Source organism: Chanodichthys erythropterus, chromosome 6 (genome assembly GCF_024489055.1).
Source record: "Chanodichthys erythropterus isolate Z2021 chromosome 6, ASM2448905v1, whole genome shotgun sequence".
NCBI lineage: Eukaryota > Metazoa > Chordata > Actinopteri > Cypriniformes > Xenocyprididae > Chanodichthys > Chanodichthys erythropterus.
The window spans coordinates 27,915,696-27,937,132 of NC_090226.1; the positions used below are offsets into that span (position 1 = coordinate 27,915,696).

The 21,437-nt window shown below is 39.7% G+C and overlaps 1 protein-coding gene across 1 annotated transcript in view; it reads right to left on the reverse strand.

Annotated features, from left to right (window-relative positions):
• ttll7 (tubulin tyrosine ligase-like family, member 7) overlaps positions 1-21,437 on the reverse strand; it is a 112,447-nt gene that overhangs the window by 85,827 nt on the left and 5,183 nt on the right. The window contains exons 2-3 of the mRNA XM_067388538.1: positions 2,820-3,076; positions 375-509 (exon numbers count right to left, since the gene is read on the reverse strand). Coding sequence (XP_067244639.1) covers positions 375-509; positions 2,820-2,844 — 160 coding nt within the window. The 5' untranslated portion in view covers positions 2,845-3,076. The remainder of the gene's footprint in view (positions 1-374; positions 510-2,819; positions 3,077-21,437) is intronic.

The following is a 21,437-nucleotide window of genomic DNA, read 5'->3' on the forward strand; positions in this document are numbered from 1 at the left end:
TAAAAAAATTAAAAGTGTTCATCGACACCGGGATCTGCAATTTCATGTAATTTTGTAAAAAGTTTCAGAAAAAACATACACTGACAGGCAGGTAGGACATTGTATGCATGTCGGACCGAATGCAATGATTGGACAAACATTTTATGATATGTTGTATATGTGTATATGGTGTATGTTGTGTATATATATATATATATATATGTATATGTATGCAGCATAAAAATGTCTACTGTTCAGTCTTTTTATATTGCTGTTTAATAAATATTTGAAGCAATCCCTATAAAAAAAAAAAAAAATGCTATTCTTTTTTTATTAAATTCACTGCACTGCATCTCGCATAATGAACAAATTGATGAAAGAAAGTTTTTTCCTACCAATCTCATATTTTGTTCCTGCAACGTTGGCTGTGATGAAACCTTTCTTCTTCTTCTTGGTGTGGACCTTCCTCTTTACTCCATTCTGATTGGACAGTGTCGGTGGCATGTTCATGGGGGACGTTCCTTGATCGTCTGTGGAACAAAAAGAACATTTAGTCACTGACCATTTACTAAGGCTTTTATTTTGGCTTGAGATAGCCAACATAGTGATATTCTATTTAAACTTATTTTTTCTCAAATTTCTTACTGTAATTCCTCCTAGAGCTGTAAAGCTACAACCACCAAACTCTGCACAGACTTTCAGGCTGATCTGATTCATGTTGCTACATCTTTTCTAACTGATCGATGTTCCCTGAAAATGATGATTAAAACTCCCATATACTTACACTGATGGAATATTCAAATGAGCCAAGACTATTTAAAAACTGTCTGTCTATTCTCTATATCAAGCAAATAGCATATTATTTATCTGAAACATGCTAGCAATGTGAAAATATGTACTAGCATCTAGATAGCAACACTCTAGCAACCATCCAGAGTAACTGAATCTGTTTTTCTACCCCTATTATGCTTTTTTTCAATATTGCCTTCCATGACCTGCATATGTAACGTGGTAAAACATTTGCAAAATGTCAGCCTATGGTCTTCATTGGCATGTCTACATGTCGAGAAGACACTGTTTTCTGCACTGCAAAAGCAAATTATCTTTGTGTCCCTCCATATAGATCCAATTTAACTACCACTTTCAAGGTCCAGAAAGGTAGGAAAGACACCATTAAACATGTGACTCCAGTGGTTTAACCTCAATTGTATGAAGTGATGCGAGTGTAGGCATGTGACGGTATCAAATTTTCATGTTGCGATTAATTGATGAAGCTTTTATCATTGTTAGTTTTATCTCAGGTCCATTAAATAAGTTATTTTGGTTTTAGTAATGTTATTAAATAGTAACTAAGAAATTAACAGAAGTAGTTTAAAGATGCAGAATTTTATACGATTGATGGGTAAAGTATTCTTAATTGCCTTATAAAAAATTAATAATTGGTAATAAATTATTATTTACGGGATTCTGAAGTGCCGACGATTACAATATCGTGCATATTCATTATCGCGATTTATCGCATTACCGAATATCGGCACAAGTCTATGCGAGTGATTTGATTGCATAAGAAACTTAACTTAATTTGTTGCGTGAACACGCTCTGTATAATATTATTTTGTAAATAAAGTGGTCTTTCCTACTTTTCTAGATCTTAAAAGTGGTAGTTGCATTGGATTTCTATGGAGAAACAGAAACCTCTCGGAAATATCTTCATTTGTGTTCCAAAGATGAACGAAGGTCTTACGGATGTGGAACGACACGAGGGTGAGTAATTAATGACAGAATTTTCCTTTTTGGGTGAACTAACCTTTAAAGATGGGACAGTACCTACTTTATTTGGACCAACAGCTCCTCAGAATCACAACCTGTAAGTATACTGATGTATATATTTTCTACCGGGTGTTCAAAATACGTACTTAATGTGTAGGTCTCCGGCTAACCGGCTAACTCACATTATTACTGTCTCACTGACATACGTATGCACTATTACCTAAAATTGTGTCAATTAATGCAGATTGTCTATTGTTCTTACTATTCTGAGTAAATAAAGGATGGAGCAAGAGTTGTTTTACAAATTTTAATGTTACATCAGTCATAGTGCTCGGCTAACATATGCATGTTATTGATACAGTTAATAATGCCGTTCCACATGTGCACCGCAATAAATTAGAAATATACACAACGGTTTGTTGATAGACATACACTTGTTAATTCTGATAGTAAAGAATTACAGTTACAACATCCCATGTCGTCATCTCATAAGTCAAACCGAGTAGCTTATCACTGAGAAATGTCCTGCTCAAGTGGTCCTTGCGATGGAGGTTCAGGTTGAAAAACTAGTTCTTCCAATGATTCATCACTGGACTCTGGATTGATATCTTTACAGTGTGTACAATCGCTGAGCTTTAGTAAGCCTCAGGAGCTGAAGTTCAGTTACGGTAAAGGAGGACTTAGAGAGAATGAATCATCGGACGAGTCATTTGAGAATCATTGAAAAATGTGGTGATGTGCAATGTATATTATGAGAAAATGAAAGCATTTTTTGACTTTTGATGCATGTAAACCTGTTATAGGAGACCTCCAAAACAAAAGTAGGAACTGTTAAAATAGCATAATCGGGGCACTTTAAACTTCAAGCTTTAAAACACCTAAAACTTTTTTTTTTTTTATCTATTCGTCACTGTTGGTGATATATTGTACATTTTAGTATCACAAAATACCCTTCAACACCTACTAGAGTGCCTACTTCCAAGAAGGGGGTGGTCATAGAGGGTCTGCATGGATGCTCTCTGGTTCTGGGTGAACGTTTGGGGTCACTGTTGTAATTGTATCAAACTTACCTCCATCATTGGGGGGTGAGGGCATATCTCAAACAGCTGACCTCTCGCTGCCTCAGAGACTTTTGAGGCACAGTTTGGCACCAATCTACTTCCTCTTCGCTGTCTTTGTGACAACAGTTTCAGGAGGTGGCAATATCATCTGTCCACTTAGATCATGAGGCAGGGGACAGCTGAAGGTCGGTTGTAGACCATATATCTTCAAGGAAAGAGGTCGGGGCTTTTTCACAGAACCACAGATGGGCAGATAGACAAGGTGTCTGAGGAAGAGAGAGAAACGGGAAGATTGGTAATGTCAGACAAAGAAGAAAAGTGAGGGAACTGCACAGTCTGTCCAAACGTTTGCTGTGTCACTCAAATCCATCAGCGCCGCTGACAGCAGGTTTCACCTCACTGATCAGCTCTTGTTGCCTGACGGGGGCTTCAGCAGATGAGGGTCTGTCTGCTGCTTGTCAAGCAAAAGCAACATTAGTGCCACTGCATCATCAGCCTGTGAGATTTTCCATGTTTAACATTCTAATGTTTGCTTTACATGTCTGTAATCTGTCACGCAGCAAAGCACACGTCTAACAACACAACACGCTCTTCAAAAACTAATACTAACATCAAACAACAGCAAAGCAATACTTTCTTTTGACACAAGGATGACAAATGATGACTAAATCTGGGTGATACATTAATTATTTATCATATATTTATGACTTTGCTAGCAAAAAAAGTTAAAGATAAAGATTCACGTCCATGAATCAGTTCAAGCTGTGAGATTCGCTACGTCCGAAATCAAATACTTCCCTACTATATAGAATGTGAAAGAGTAATATGTCAGAATGCATAGTATTCAAAAAACTGTACGTGAAAAGTCGTCGGATGACTTACTACTTCCACCTTAGTGCGTCTGAAGTTCACTCATACTACACATATTCATACTATATAGAATGTACATTTCTAACGGCCGCAAAGTGAATTCCAATATAATGCCTACTCAGACAGTACGTGATTTCGGATGCAGCGACTGTTTCATATTTATGGAGAAAATAACAAATAGAGTGGATGGAATCTTACCACAATAGGTTATGTACACACACTGTGCACACATAATTGTGTTCAAAAACAATATAAAAGTGTATTTTGCGTAATAGGTCCCCATTGGTCGGAATGGCATCTCCAAGGAAATGCATAAATATTTTTCAGCCTTTTGACAATATTCAACACACTATAGTGCCAAAAGTTTTGGCAATATAGTTACATGCACATGAACTTTAATGACATCCCATTCTTAATCCATAGGGTTTAATATGGAGTTAGCCCACCCTTTATAGCTATAACAGCTTAAACTCTTCTGGGAAGGCTTTCCAAAATGTTTAGGAGTGTGTTTATGGGAATTCATCATTCTTCTAGAAGCGCATTTGTGAGGTCAGGCAGTGATGTTGACGAGAAGGCCTGGCTCGTAGTCTCCGCTCTAATTCATCCCAAAGGTGTTCTATCGGGTTGAGGTCAGGCCAGTCAAGTTCCTCCACACCAAACTCACTCATCCATGTGTTTATGGACCTTGCTTTGTGCACTGGTGCGCAGTCATGTTGGAACAGGAAGGGGCCATCCCCAAACTGTTCCCACAATGTTGGGAGCATGAAATTGCCCAAAATGTCTTGGTATGCTGAAGCATTAAGAGTTCCTTTCACTGGAACTAAGGGGTCAAGCCCAACCCCTGAAAAACATCCCCACACCATAATCCCCCCTCCACCAATTTTACACTTGGCACAATGAAGTCAGGCAAGTACCGTTCTCCTGGCAACCGCCAAACCCAGACTTGTTCATCGGATTGCCAGACAGAGAAGTGTGATTTGTCACTCCAGAAAACACGTCTCCACTGCTTTAGAGTCCAGTGGCGGCATGCTTTACACCACTGCTTCCGATGTGGTGTAAGGCTTGGATGCAGCTGCTCGACCATGGAAACCCATTCCTTGAAGCTCTCTACGCACTGTTCTTGAGCTAATCTGAAGGCCACACAAAGTTTGGAGGTCTGTAGCTATTGACTCTGAAGAAAGTTAGCGACTTTTGCGCACTGTAAGCCTCAGCATGTGCTGACCCCACTCTGTGATTTTTCGTGGCTGGGTTGCTGTTGTTCCAAATTGCTTACACTTTGTTATGATACCACTAACAGTTGACTGTGGAATATTTAGTAGTGAGGAAATTTCACGAATGGACTTACTGCACAGGTGGCAAACTATCACGGTACCATGCTTGAATTCACTGAGTTCCTGAGAGCGGCTCATTCTTTCACAAATGTTTGTGGAAGCAGTCTGCATGCCTAGGTGCTTGATTTTATGCACTTGTGGCCATGGAAGAGATTGGAACACCTGAATTCAATGATTTGGAGGTGTGTTCTAATACTTTTGGCAATATAGTGTATTCTTACGTTAAAGATTGTTGAAATGCCAAAAAAAATACTGTTATACAAAATCACAAAGCAATGACGATGACCTGTTACAAATTTCCCTCATACCTTATGACAATAACTTGACATTAATTCAAATGTACCACCTTGCAAGTAACTCCTTCACAGTTTGTCATATCTTAAAATATCAAAATATATATATATATATTTTTTTTTTTTTTTTACAGAATTGTTATTTGTATACATGATGATGGATAATAGATTAAAATTATTTAAAAATGACAATATGAAACATACTTAAAATGTCTGGGTTTTGTTCTTGAGAAGGTGTGCTTTGAACTGATTAAACTAAATGCAATGTAAGTTAATTTGGATGAAAGCATCTATCTACCAAATGCATAACTGTAAATGAAATGTGTGCACAATGCTTGAAATTGTTTATATTCTGTTTGTGGGAAAGAAAACTGTTTTAATTTTATTTATTTATCTTTCATTGTCAATTATTTAATTTTATTATTATTATTATATTTTTTGATTAAATGTTTCTGACTTTTATTCCTCAGCCATGACTGTTACTTTACAACCCAAGTGGCAAAATATAACACAACACTGACTTCTGGTGGTAAATTTGTAAAGTGCAGTGGCACATACTGATTTCACACAAATAAAAACAGATCACTGTTCAAGAATGAAATAAGTAACAAAACAACATAAAATGGTTGATTTACAGATTCAAATTATAAATAAAGATTTCAAGGAAATGACCAAAACCATTTGGTCACACTCTGGCCGTGTTTACATTAGGTACTGTACTTCCATGTGTCTCAAATGATTTTGATTTTGTGACTCCAAAGATCACAAACTATATGCTGTATGTTGAAGCAAATATACCAAATGTATTTGGGTCATTCTGTGTAAACTCAACCAGAGGTCCCAAAATATTAAATGTTGTGTATATTTACTGAGTAATCCACTATTTTGTAGAGTGGGGTCAAAATGACAATTTTCAACTGAGATTTGGAGCCAAATTAGAGGGGTGCAAAAATGACTTTAGAAAGAGCATCATCATTATTTTATTTGTACACAGAGATTTGTTGACTTAAGCAATCTTTGTTTCATTATGGTAACGGTGACAGTTCAAAAATGGCAAAAAGCACCTCTTTTGTGTGGGAGGTTTTTTTTTTTTTTTGCCTCAAGTTTGCATGCCTGTAACTCAAGAAGTATTAAATATATCATAATATCCTTTTAGATTCTGGTTCTTAACAAACTTCCCTTTTGGTATCTTAATTTTAAATGCCCTAAATAGTTTAGAGATATGTTGATGTGGCTCCATGAGTAAATGTGGGTCGCTTTGCATACAGCTGATTTTTTTTTTTTTTTTTTTTTTTAAATAGGAATATACAATTTAACAAATTATGTTAAACCTAGAAATGTATCTCTTTTTTTCTATCAGCTCAATTGCATAAAACATACCTGTCTGAATGCCATAAATATTCTTTTTATAAAGTTGTCATGCATAACTTTAAAAGTATTCAAAATATCCTTCTTGATTCTCATTCTTAATAAAACATTTGTTTTGGAATCTTCATTTTTACGGCCCTATATACTTCAGTCCCATAGATATTGGGACCCAATGTGACTCCATGTACAAATTGTTGAATTTTACCCATTTTCAATGATTAAGAACCAAATGGTAGGTAACTTTTTAAACAGCTGATAATTATTGTTTAAAGAAGAATGCCTGAAGAAGAAATAATACTGAAACTAGAAATGCATCTTGTTTCCCTCTATTAAAACAACTGAATACAACAAACCTCTCTGAGTGCCAAAAACATTTTTTCCACAGTTTACGTCTTTAATTCAAGAAGTGTTAAAGATATCTTAATGTCATTTTAGATTCTTGTTCTTATGAAACATTTATTTCAGAATCTTAATTTTTAAGGCCCCATTTGGTTCTCATAGATATAGGGATGTCAATGCAGTCACGTGTGGTTACGATACTGCGTATTTAAACTCATGGTAGCTTTAGAATCTGTTAAAATGAACAAAATCCCATCTTCCAAATATATATTCAAATATAATATTCAAATATAGATTCTTATAAATAAACAGCAAGTTAATCTGCATCAACTTAACCATTTTCAGTGGATTATTGGATATATATCAGTGGATATATACTCAGAGAGTTATGTTTTATGCAGTTATTTTGATAGAGTTAAACAAGATACATTTCCAGTTTAAACATTATTTATTCTTCAGACATTCCTCTTAAAATGCAAAAAGTATCAGCTGTGTGCAAAGTGAATAACATTTGGTTTTAGATTACTGAAAAGGGTAAAATTCAACAAATGAAACATGGAGCTGCTTTGAGATCCCTATAGAACTGAACTATATAGGGCCTTAAAAATGAAGGTTTCAAAAGGTAAGTTAATCAAGAATGAGAATCTAGAAGGATATTAAGATATCTTGAATACTTTTAGAGTTACAGGCATGACAACTTTAGAAAAATAATATTTATGGCACTCAGACAGTTATGTTCTACACTCTAAAAAATGCTGGGTTAAAAACAACCCAAGTTCGGTTAAATATGGACAAACCCAGCAGATTGAGTTAAAGGGCACCTATAATGCCCTCTTTCACAAGATGTAATAAGTCTCTTGTCTGGTCAAGTTTCGGGCTTAAAATACCCCAAAAATTTGCCCCTATTTGGGAGTGAGCAAAAACATGCCTTTTACTATATTACTATATTGCTGGCTAAAAAAATAAATCCAAAATTGGTTGAAAAAAAATGGCTGGGTGAAAACAACTCAATCCCTGGGTTTGAGTGTATGTAATTGATCTGATGGGGGGAAAAAATTAGATACATTTCTAGTTTTAACATTATTTTTTCTTTAGATATTCCCCTTAAAAAAAAATAATAATAAATTAAAAAAAAAAATAATGTATAATGTATATAATTGAACTGCATTTGGTTTTTGACCACTGAAAATGTGTACAATTTATCAATTTACTCATGGAGCCATATCTCTGGGATTGAACCATCAAGAAGAGCTTTTAAAGGGGTGGTTACATGCGATTTCACTTTTTTAACTTTAGTTAGTGTGTAATGTTGCTGCTTGAGCATAAACAGTATCTGCAAAGTTAAAGCGCTGAAAGTTCAATGCAAACGGAGATATTGTCTTTTAAAGTTATGGCATTTTATTGCCTACAAAAACGAGAATCGAGAATCTGTCAAATTCATGATCGGATATATTGATTACAGGCAAAGCAGATATATTCCTTGAAGTCCTGTGCAAGTTTTCAGATTGGATTTGATATGAAGTTCCCAAAAACAAGAGAATAAGTTATGGAGTTATGGAAATATTACACTCAGCATCGCCATGAATATCAATGACTAAATCTAATATATCAGATGCAGTGTTATTGGAGTATCTGAATAATTCCGCTGATCTTCTTTTACAATGTAACATTTAGTTATATCCTGCTGTATTTACTATGTTCCCTTTCAGTCGGTCACGTTCGACGTATCAGTAGTGACCGACGAATTGGGATATCACTTAGAGAGCCCTATCATCTTCGTGTAAAATAAAACAAGCCAATGGAATTGGCGTGCGATATTTGCATAATGCGCACCGCCCCCGACAGGTGTATATAAATAGGAAGCGGATGCAATCGCACTCTGTCTTTCGCTTCGGAGCCATTCACTGGTGTCCTGTTCAGAAGACTCCTTTCTTCGTTTGTTTTATTCTAAAACATTGCCTCAGAAGAGGATTTACAGCGAGCTATCGGTGCTGGTGAAGAGGGCACGTTCAGCGAGGTCGCGAGTGTCCGAGGAGCTGAGCTATAAGCTCTAAAACTGCTGTTTTCACAGCAACACAAAGAGTGTGTGTGTGTAGCGATTTGGGCCGGTTCCTCGGTGTGTCAGGGTGTGGTGTACCTGACACATCGCGTCGCTCCCTGGGTGCTTCAGCACGAGTGAGTTGACTTCCCCTTCTAAAAGAGCTTTACAGACGAACCCTGACAGTATGTCATTTCGTCTGTGCGTTACTGGGTGCGGTCGTTCCCTGGTCCCTGTTGATGGGCACAATCGCTGCACCTCGTGTTTGGGCGTTCAGCACGCTGAAGCAGCTTTTGTGGATGCTGAGGTCGAGGCTCTCCTTCCTGAAGTCTCAGGAAGCGGGGGTCCCCTCTCCTATGCCGCGTACGACCGTTTTTTTCCGGCTCCGGGAACCGGAATGACGGTACGGTGCTGTATAGGAAGGGCGACCTGAGGATAACGGTCAGGGCTCCCCCGCCGAGCGGAAACGCTCCTCGGGCCCCTGCCGCCTCGTCAGCACCGCAACCCATCTTGCCGCCGTTGGTTTCCGCTGGGCCCTCTTCGGACTGTCCAGCCGTTACCTTTGGTGCGCCGGTGGAGGATGGGCGTGGCAGTGCGGCACGCTCCGTGTCCCTGTGACACCGAGCGGCCGCCGCACCCTTGTCCGGTGGTCGGACCCTTCGTTCCTGCGGGCCGGAGTACCCCTCAAACGAGTGTCCAGGCATGCTGTGGTCTCCACAGATGCCTCTGCCACGGGATGGGGGGCCACGTACAACAGGCATGCAGTGGCAGGTCTTTGGACGGGGCCTCAGCTGCATTGGCATATCAATTGCCTCAAGTTGCTAGCGGTTCGTCTTGCGCTGGCCCGCTTCAAGAAGCCGTTGTCAGGCAAGCACATTCTAGTCCGCTCAGACAGCACTGCGGCCGTTGCGTACATCAACCGCCAAGGTGGTCTATGCTTCCGTCGCATGTCGCAACTCGCCCGCCATCTCTTGTTGTGGAGTCAGAAGGATCTGAGGTCCCTTCGGGCCACTCGTGTCTCAGGTGTGCTCAACCGTGCAGCCGACGAGCTGTCACGGCAGCCTCCACTTGCGGGCGAGTGGCGGCTCCACCCCCAGGCGGTCCAGCTGATTTGGCAGCATTTCGGCGAGGCCCAGGTAGACCTGTTTGCCTCCCCGGAAACTGCCCACTGCCAGTGGTTTTATTCCCTGACCGGCGGCACGCTCGGCACGGATGCCCTGGCACACAGCTGGCCCCCGGGTCTGCGCAAATATGCGTTTCCCCCAGTGAGCCTTCTCGCACAACTCCTGTGCAAGGTCAGGGAGGACGGGGAGCAGGTTCTGTTAGTGGCTCCGTACTGGCCCACTCGGACCTGGTTCTCAGACCTCATTCTCCTCGCGACACCCCCTCCCTGGCCGATTCCTCTGAGGAAGGACCTCCTGACTCAGAGACGGGGCACCCTGTGGCACCCGCGTCCCGATCTATGGAACCTCCACGTGTGGTCCCTGGACGGGATGCGGAGGTTCTGAGTGATCTCCAGCAAGCGGTCGTAGACACCATCACTTCCGCTAGAGCTCCTTCCACTAGGAGTCTCTATGCGTTGAAGTGGAACCTGTTCGTCGAATGGTGCGCCTCTCGCCGAGAGGACCCCCGATCATGTTCGGTCGGATCCGTGCTTTCCTTCCTGCAAGATGGGTTGGAGCGAAGGCTGTCTCCCTCCACCCACAAGGTGTATGTTGCCGCTATTGCCGCACATCACCAAGCAGTTGAGGGTAAGTCCCTGGGGAAACACGATCTGATCGTCAGATTCCTGAGGGGGGCCAGGAGACTGAATCCTCCTCGCCCTTCCTCCGTACCCTCTTGGGATCTGACCCTGGTTCTCACAGCTCTCCGGGGTCATCCCTTTGAGCCTTTGCAATCAGTCGACCTGAAACTAATGTCTCTTAAGACGGTTCTTCTGGTTGCATTGGCTTCCCTGAAGAGGTAGGGGATCTGCATGCATTTTCGGTCGACGAAACGTGCCTAGAATTCGGGCCCGGTGATTCTCAAGTCATCCTGAGACCCCGGCCTGGATACGTGCCCAAGGTTCCTACCACTCCCTTCAGAGATCAGGTAGTGAACCTGCAAGCGCTGCCCTCGGAGGAGGCAGACCCAGCCCTAGCTTTGCTCTGTCCCGCCCGCGCTCTGCGCGTTTACGTGGATAGAACGCGAAGCTTCAGGACCTCAGGTCAGCTCTTCGTCTGTTATGGAGGCCAGCAGAAGGGAAAGGCTGTCTCTAAGCAGAGGATGGCCCACTGGATAGTGGATGCCATCGCCTTGGCGTACGAATCCCAGGGCGTGCCTTGCCCGCTCGGGTTGAGAGCCCACTCCACCAGAGGGGTGGCCTCTTCCTGGGCGCTGGCTCATGGCGCCTCGCTGACAGATATCTGTAAAGCTGCGGGCTGGGCGACACCAAACACGTTCGCTAAGTTTTATAGCCTACGTGTAGAGCCGGTATCCTCACGTGTACTCGCATCCACTAGTCGGTAGACGTGTTGTACCCACTCTAAGTGTCGGCTTGCAATGCCATGCCCGCCACTGGCCGGATACGTGCATACCTTCACTCCAGTCGTGTTCCCCGCCTGCCGAACCCTGTCGAGTTCCTCCGCCTCCCCCTTCGGCTCGGACATTGCGGAGTGTCTGATGCCAGGCCTACATCCGTCGCTGACGCTGTCTGTTGGCTGGGGCCCATATGTCGTGACCCCTCTACGTGAGTGGTCCCATATGTGTAATTTCCACGGTTTAAAACTCCCTACGGGCCGAGTCTGTGTCTTTCCCTTAGCAGAGCCAGCTCTGCTGTCACCTGTCAGATGAGTCTCCCACTACCAGGTGGAGCCATCCCAGGGACTCCATATGCGTACTGCCCCCCGGGCCAGTCCATATGTGTATTCCCACATAAACTCCTCCCCCATTGGGTAGGTAGTGGTCTCCGCAGAGTCCCTTACGGGTTCGCTTTCCCAGTGTAGTCTAGTTTACTTAGTGGGTAGTGGTTAGACAGCAGTAGACTCTCTCGGTGTAAGCTCGCCCCCTTCACCGTCAGCCGGTGCTATGGGCGGCTGAGCTTGCGCTGGGCACTGGAAGGGGTTTCGTAACTGTGGCGCTTTAGTTGGGATCCCAATTCGTCGGTCACTACTGACGTACGTCGAACGTGACCGACTGAAAGGGAACGTCTCAGTTACGTATGTAACCCTCGTTCCCTGAAGGAGGGAACGGAGACGTACGTCCCGTCGCCACAGTTTCTGTACCCTCGCTGTAGTGCAGACACCAGTTGTCTCCTCAGCGAAAAACAGAGTGCGATTGCATCCGCTTCCTATTTATATACACCTGTCGGGGGCGGTGCGCATTATGCAAATATCGCACGCCAATTCCATTGGCTGGTTTTAGTTTACACGAAGATGATAGGGCTCTCTAAGCGATATCCCAATTCGTCGGTCACTACTGACGTACGTCTCCGTTCCCTCCTTCAGGGAACGAGGGTTACATACGTAACCGAGACGTTTTTAACGTGGTTATATAAATTATTTAATTATAAATGAATTACTAAATTATAAATGGACCATTATATATGTAGATTAAAGATATTGGCCTCTTAAGACCCTTTTACTTTTTGTTAATATCTTGCAGCTTGCAAAACTACATTTTAAAAGTATTTTCCCCAACACTAATCAGGAGTGTGTTTCCCGTACAACAACGAACTGCTAAACTAACATAGTACGATGCATCCTTGAAGAAATCAACTAGCTTGTCACGACTGTTTCCCGAAACCGTATTGTCGCAAATTTGTCGTTCAACCATGTTGGTTGATTGATGTCACACAGGTGGTGGAGTACTTAGTAATGCGTTGTGAGATCTTTTCTTTTACAGATTTCTTGCTATACATTATGGACATGGCATCTGCGGACTAATTCTCATTTTTCTCTGTTTTGCTTTTTTTCCACATTCAATTATAGTCTCGTTCTTATGTACTGGAGCACAATGCACATGTGCGCTCTTACAAAACGGTGCCTTGTCTTATGACAAACTAAAAGACAATTGAAATTCATTTGAAATACAAGATATAGATTGTAATGAATGTCAGCTTAGTTATTTTGCTCAACATAAGGATTTATTAGGTCCACATGTCACAAGAAACCATGCTTCTAATCACAGCTCGAGAGCTGTCGTTCCAACCACACAACTTTGTGGTTTTAGGAATCACAGATTCAGTGTTGAACTATGCTGATTAGGGCTTTGGGGAAAAAAAAAAAAGAAAAAAAAAAAGATTTTTATAAAAAAAAAGTATTTTTTTTATATTCCAGAATCAATATTAATACATATTAAATTGCTTTATAACCTCTAAGAAAACCCTGTCACCATTGTGTGATTGCAATTAGCTCAATGCATAACACTGCAATAAAAAAATATTTGCATAAAAAGCATCTGCTTTATCAATACAATTTCCATATTGTGAAGTAATAATGCAATTAGAACAGTCGCTAAAAAAGACGTTCAGGCAATTTATGAAGGTACATTCAATCTGTTACAGCACAAGACAGTAACAAACTGACAGGCAGGCGTGTACATGATGAATGAGTGCTTGAGTAATCTCCTGCTATCATGCATCACCCTGACAGCTCCACCACCCACAATCCACTCACACTTTATTTCCTCTGAGACATCGCATCACTTCCTGCTAATGCTAACACCTCTCTCAGCTGTAGAGGGAGTCAGAAAGCACTATGGATAATGTTTTCAAAACACTTCCCCATGTGCAATAGCAAGTGGGCTATTAATACCGTTTCCTATGCAATGACGTTAGCCAATCATTACAGTGCACCATTTACTGACAAGCCTTAAAGGATTAGTTCACTTTCAAATGAACATTTCCTGATAATTTACTCACCCCTGTGTCATCCAAGATTTCCATGTCCTTCTTTCTTCAGTTGAAAAGAAATCAAGGTTTTTGAAGAAAACATTCCAGGATTTTTCTCCATATAGTGGACTTCAATGGCCTCCAAACAGTTGAAGGTCAAAATTACAGATTCAGTGCTGCTTCAAAGCATTCTACATGATCCCAGATGAGAAATAAGGGTCTTATCTAGAGAAACCATTGCTCATTTTCTAAAAAAATTTTTTTAAATAATATACGTTTTAACCATAAATGCTCATCTTGAACTAGCTCTCTTCTCTTCTTCTCTATTTGAATTCCAGCAGTGTAGACACTGCTAAGTGTATTTCTGCCCTCCACAGGTCAAAGTTTGAACTAATTATTATATACTTGCACTAGCATATGACAATTTGTTACAAACTTTGACATGAGGAGGGCAGTAATACACTTAGCAGTGTCTACACTGCCGGAATTCAAATAGAGAAGAAGAAGAAGAAGAAGAAGAAGAAGAAGAAGAAGAAGAAGAAGAAGAAGAAGAAGAAGAAGAAGAGAGCTAGTTCAAGATGAGCATTTATGGTTAAAATGTATAAAAGTTTAATTATTTTTTTTAGAAAATGAGTGATGTTTTCTCTAGATAGACCCTTATTCCTCATCTGGTATCATTTAAAGCCCTTTGAAGCTGCACTGAAACTGTAATATTGACCTTCAACTGTTTGGAGGCCATTGAAGTCCACTATATGGAGAAAAATCCTGGAATGTTTTCATCAAAAACCTTAATTTCTTTTCGACTGAAGAAAAAAAAGACATGAACATATTGGATGACAAGGAGGCGAGTAAATTATCAGGAAATGTTCATTTGAAAGTGAACTAATCCTTTAAAAACAGATCATTTTAAAAAGAGCTAGGGTCAGAATGAGGATTGAAAATAATAGTTTTTCCACATACATATGTGTTTTGTTTTGTTTTGTTTTTTGGTGCAAAAAAACTTTATTAACACAATAAGTGAACCTCAAGGAACATATTAAAAGTACATATTAAATGTTTCGTTATACTGGTTGAAAGTCTCCTCATATCCTGATAGCAATCACTATGTTAAACGGTCTAAATTTATTTTTATAAATATATAATATCGCCTGTGGAAGGCACAGGACTATAACATTGTTAATCCAATCTTTATATTGTCAAATGAAATAATATGATGTTCTACCTGCCTGTCAATGTATGTTTTTACATAACCTTGCACACCCTTTTCGCACAGACATCATTCGTCATCAGCATGTTTCATGCTATGCAGACTTGTATACAGACATCAGTCACAGAGCACCGCAAACAAACAGTCACCTTTTACAGTTCCTACCGAATCTAAACAACAAGCTTTCATGGTATAACTACCGTAATTAAGAGATGGCAACCCGTGACGTTCTAGACGGAGCTGTTCAGTCAGACTCGGAATTATGCATATCCATGTCAACAGTATCAACACCAAAATAAAACTGCTACAGTCAGGTACAAGCTCTCTAAGTTGTTCACGTTCATTATTATTGTAATGTTATGTGCTTTGAGACATGAGGTAGTTTAACGCTGTCTCTTGTGATGCTTTGCCAAGAGCAGCTGTGTGTTTAAGTGTGTGTTCATGTGTTTTGGAGCAAGCGTGGCTTTGGACGGCAATTTGCAGGGAGGTTGGGATTGAATGCTTTCAGCTAATGTTAGCATTTCCCAGATCACCTACTACACCTTTAATATAATAAAGAGAAAATCCACGTCATGGTTCAGTTTTTACGTTTTTTAAATTTATTAGATATATGCATTTTGTCAAATTCTAGAATATTTTTGGTGCGTCAAAAAAACAAAATAACGACTTATATAGTGATGGTTAGTTATAGATAGATATAGTTGCTGAGCCATTGGATTTCAACAAAAATATCTTAAAGGTGCCCTAGAACACCTTTTTACAAGATGTAATATAAGTCTAAGGTGTCCCTGAATGTGTCTATGAAGTTTCAGCTCAAAATACCCCATAGATTTTTTTTTTTTATTCATTTTTTTAACTGCCTATTTTGGGGCATAATTAAATATGTGCCGATTCAGCACGGTTCCCCTTTAAATGCTCGCGCTCCCCACCCCCAAGCTTGCGACTCTATAATACATTGCATAAACAAAGTTCACACAGCTAATATAATCCCTCAAAATGGATCTTTACAAAGTGTTCGTCATGCAGCATACCCGATTATGTAAGTGTGGTATTCATAGGCGTAATTTGCGGGTGGGACGGGTGGGACATGTCCCCACCACTTTTTGAAAGGGTCGATATTGTCCCCACCACTTTTTATAACATCTCGCGGATATCTAATACAAAATAAACACCTCTAGTTGATTATCAATTTGTGTTAATAATAGGCGATTTGGCGCTGGGATGTGTTGTTTTTGAAATTATGTTGAGTGCTTGTTGTCACTATTATCAGAGGCGCGTACAACAGGGTTCACAGCGCTCGTGCACGCTGCGCAGTCTTCACACGGATGAGTGTCTCGCTGTTGCGGAGACTCTCTATTCGATACGTTGAAATCACAAAAAAAACAAAATACATATAAACGTATCCCATCTCTCGATATACAATCACTAATGATCATCTTTGGTTTTAATGAGGAAAAAAAAAGACATATGGTTGGATTAGAACGGGGAACCTCTTGCACCCTAAACAGAGAAACTGCCACTAGTCCATCAGGACATTCAATTATTCAAGGCGGATCGTCGTATTTATTAACTAATGTACATACTCTCGAAACTGACGACATTGTATTATAGCAGATGTAGGAAAACTATCATATTTGAACACATTTATAGTTTTAATATCATATTATTATTATTGTAATAATAATACAACATACCCCCCCCCCCCCCCATACACATTCTTGTCCCACCCACTTTTTTAAAACAAAGTTACGCCACTGGTGGTATTTACTTGAAAATTTGGGGGCATATATTAATGATCCCGACTGTTGTGTCAAAGTCGTTGTTATGTTGAGATTCACCTGTTCTTCGAAGGTCTTTTAAACAAAAGAGATTTACAAATTTACAAATTTCCTCAAATGAGGAAACAATGGTGTTTGAGACTCATTGTATGTCATTTCCATGTACTGAACACTTTTTATTCAACTACGCCGAGGTAAATTCAATTTTCAATTCTATGGCACCTTTAATTTGCATTCCAAAGATTAACGAAGGTCTTATGGGTGTGAAACGGCATGAGGGTGAGTAATAAATGACATTATTTTCATTTTTGGTTGAACTAACCCTTTCGTGCTACGTTTCAAATACAGGTATGAAATTCGGTAGACAGTTGTAACAGCCCAATACCTGCATAAAGTTCCTGGGTGCGAAATCTGTAGGAGCCCAACAGGAAGTCAAAATTTGCAGTTTTTGCCATTTCCAGACGTTGTACTTTAACAATCTCCTCATAGAGATTTTATCAGATAAACATCATATTTGTTCAGTCTAATCTAAAGGCCTTTGCAACGTTAAATTGCAAAGATTTTGAGTTTTCACTTAAGATTGTCCATGGTGGCCTGACAAAATTTGATGTTTTGCCATGAAACAGGAAGTTGTTGTAACTCAGGCATACAATGTCCAATCTGCCCAAAATCACACATGTTTTATTAGAGTCCTGACCTGAAGACATCTACATGCCAACAATCTGTTACAGTCTTAGTGCCACCTGTGGGCAACAGGAAATTACATGTTTTACACTGTAATTTTACCAGATCAACATCATATTTGGTCAGTCTAATCTTAAGGCCTTAGCAATGATAAATTGCAAAGATCTTGAGTTTTCGCTAAAGGGCGTGTCCGTGATGGTCTGAAAATGTCTCATGTTTCGCCATGAAAGAGGAAGTTGTTGTAACTGAGGCATACAATGTCCGATCTACTCCAAACTTCACATGTTTGATAATAGTCCTGGCCTAAAGACTACATGGCATCTACATGGCAATATTCAGCTATAGTCAAAGCACCACCTGTTGGCAGCAGAAAGTGTGGCACATCAAAATGACTTTGCCATATTTCTCCTTAGGGCTGGATGATTAATTGGACATTCAAAACCTCTAACCGACATAATTTTCCCATGTCGGTTATTTGGTTTTTTTAATCCTGTTAATACGTCCCCCTTAAAAACATAATACCGCGTGTGTAGCCATGTGACTTCGCCCCATCCAGTCAGCAGCCTAAAAGCAAAACAAAGAGGTGAACGCCGGTTCAACACATAGTGATGGCACGTGAGCGGTGAGCCTTGTGTCCTCACTAAACTTTGTCAGTTGTATTTGTTTTAAGGTTTGCCAATTTGAACATTCAAGCGATTTAAGATGATTGGATGTATATTATATCGAGCTACTGTGCTCGCGCAGCTGCATTGTGGCACGAACACTCAGACAGTATAGACAATAGTAGCACAAACATGAAGATCGCGTGCATAGAGGAATGCAGAAACTAGTTGTCAGCGCTGTCCTGTGATTTATCACTAAAATAGCTTAGAAACTCAAAACTTACTATAGCATATATTTTTCTACTTTTGAGGGAACTATTTACAACCCACAGCTTTACAATTAATAGAGAGACGGTATGGCTAATTCACACACGCAATCTCTCTCATTATGTACTGGTACTGTGCTAATTTATCTGAATCTGATTTACAACGAGCACAAATCTGTAAGAAATGTTACAAACCATAGATAAAATAACTGCTGAAAGTAAGCTGTTATGTCAGATCACTCTTTCAATAGGAAAAAAAAAAATATCCCACCTTTATCATTTTTACAGTACAAACCTTGTCAGTGAACTACGAGGGCAAAAAAAAAAAAAAAAAAACGAAACAAAATAATCATTCATTAATCGTTATCGAGGTAAAATGTTCAATTAATCAAGGTTTTGATTTTAGGCCATAATCGTCCAGCCCTATTTCTCCAGTATTTACTCGCTTACATGCATGTCACCCACTATTCAGTTTTCCTAAGGCCACCAGGTGGCGGTGGCCCCAGGTGCGAGGGCCCTTTCATCACTGCTTGCAGCTGTAATTTGTATTAGAACTGTAAATTTTTGACGTGGACATTACTTTGACACAGTCACCTCTGATAAAAGATTACTTGAAATTGTAATGTAGAAACCTGCATTTTCTGTAAAGCTGCTTTGAAACGATGTATTGTGAAAAGTGCTATACAAATATATGTGAATTTAAAGGTTCTAAAGAGGATGTTTTGTTTTATACATTTTTGCAATATTACTTGAAATTGTCTTTACTAACTGATAAAAGACTACTTATTAGGTGCACTGAAAGGAATAATATTAATATACATCATCTGTGCACGAGGTAGGGCCTTAAAAACATCAGCCAATCGTTTACGCCATCATTGCGTAAACGATTGGCCCTCTGGCTTGTCAATCACTGCCGCGACGTTCCTTGTGAGACACGAGCGCGGCTGCGCGCTCCAGTAACTTTCCACACTCCACAGGCGCCGCATGCAATGTTTTTGTCCGGAGACAGGAGTAACAACTGCAGATTATGAGTTACCTGCGGTGAGTCCGACATAATGAATCCACTAACACGACACAGCGAATGCCGGTGGTAAACACTTGTGTTCCAATACGAGTGTGTACGAGTTTTGGGAGGCGTTCCTTCGAAGGAGGGGGGTTGTTCTTACGCATGCGCTCATTTCAAAAACTCAGTAACAGTCTTTGGTTTCTCAGTCGACGAAAAGATCCTTTTAGCACCTTTAATTTAATTGATTTTATTACTTTCTAAATCCAGAAAAAACTGTGTTTTTCTCCCACCACCTGCGTAAAAATTCCTGGCCGAATTACCTGTTTTTGACAAACATAAATCTGCCATGCAAATGTATTTTTACAGACATCCCCATGAGAAACAATTACAGTTGGAATAAGGTTTTTGACAACCAGCTATTTTTCACTTAAAGCCCTATTCGCACAGTAATTGTTTCTCATGGGGACATCTGTAAAAATAAATTTACAATGCACCTCCGTGATAAAACTAATGCGAATAGATGGCAATTTATTCATGGTAGAGGATTGAGTGATCCTACAAACCCGGCGACATGTAAACAAAATCAAGTCAAGTCAAGTTACCTTTATTTTTATAATGCTTTATACAATACAGATTGTTTCAAAGCAGCTTTACTGTGATAAACAGGAAAATAATGATTCCAACGATGCAGAGTTCAATTCTGCTGTAAAGCAGCTCTAAAAAGAAAATAGTGTCATTGTTCAGCTGAAGTCAGTTCAGTGTTGATTCAGTTCCATTCAACAACAGAGATTGTGGATATAATTCAGAATATTTCATCCAGTTACTTCTGCTGTTCCCTTTTTATCTCTAAAAATTGATGTCATTTTAAAAATGTGTAAATTAGAATAATCAAGTTAACACAAACTCTTATACACACGGTAAATGATTGGTTGTGCAATCCCTAATCTATATAAATGCATAATTAAAAAAAAAAAAATTTATTGCATATCATAATTGCCCATATCAAAAGTGGGACCCACTTTATATTAAGTTGCCTTAACTACTATGTACTTACATTTAAATTAATCATTTGATACAATGCACTTATTGTGTACACACGTTTTTAAATTGTAGTTATATTTTAAAAACACCTGCATGTAATGACATCTGTAATTAATTTCTGTAATTACATTTATAATTACACTGTTGACCCATCCCTTACACCTTACCCCTTAAAATTACCCATACCACCAAAGCTTTCCCCGTATCCCACCTCAATAGCAGCAAAAGTGTTTTGAAATTCAATATGAACCCAATAAGTACTTTCTACTTATTTTTGTAAGTACATAGTAGTTAAGGCCACTTAATATAAAGTGGGACCCAAAAGTGTATGTGATTTTATTTTCCTTTTTTTTTTTTCTTGACAGTTCCCACTCACTGTATAGAAGAGTGGTGACAATATTTTTCTTGTAAGTTTCCAGCATTTCAATAATAGTGTCCATATTTAAAAAAACAAAAACAAAACATGCACAACAGTTACTGTATAGTGCTTGGCAGTGGTCAAATAGGTTTTACAAAATGACATTTGGACTGATCCCTTCTGGTAAACTCAGAGATGTGGATTTGGACACCAATTTAATTACCACATGATCCTGGTGTTTGTCAGAACAGAAGGTAATTCGGCTAGGAATTTTTATTCAGGTGGTGGGAGAAAATACTGACATTCTGGATTCAGACAATGATAAAATCACCAGCACCTGAAAATTGTGAAATCACCTCACGTCCCGATGAGAAACGGTTACCGTCTGAATAGGGACAGTCAATCGTATCTTCATTGATGCTTTTTGAAAATTGTTTACTCTCACTTAATTACATCTGCCTGACTTTTCTGACTTTTCATTCGCAACAACAAATTAATACTTTCTGAAAGTGACTTATTCTCACTTAGAACAAAACAAACCAACATTTGAATCTCTTAATAGAACACTACTAACCA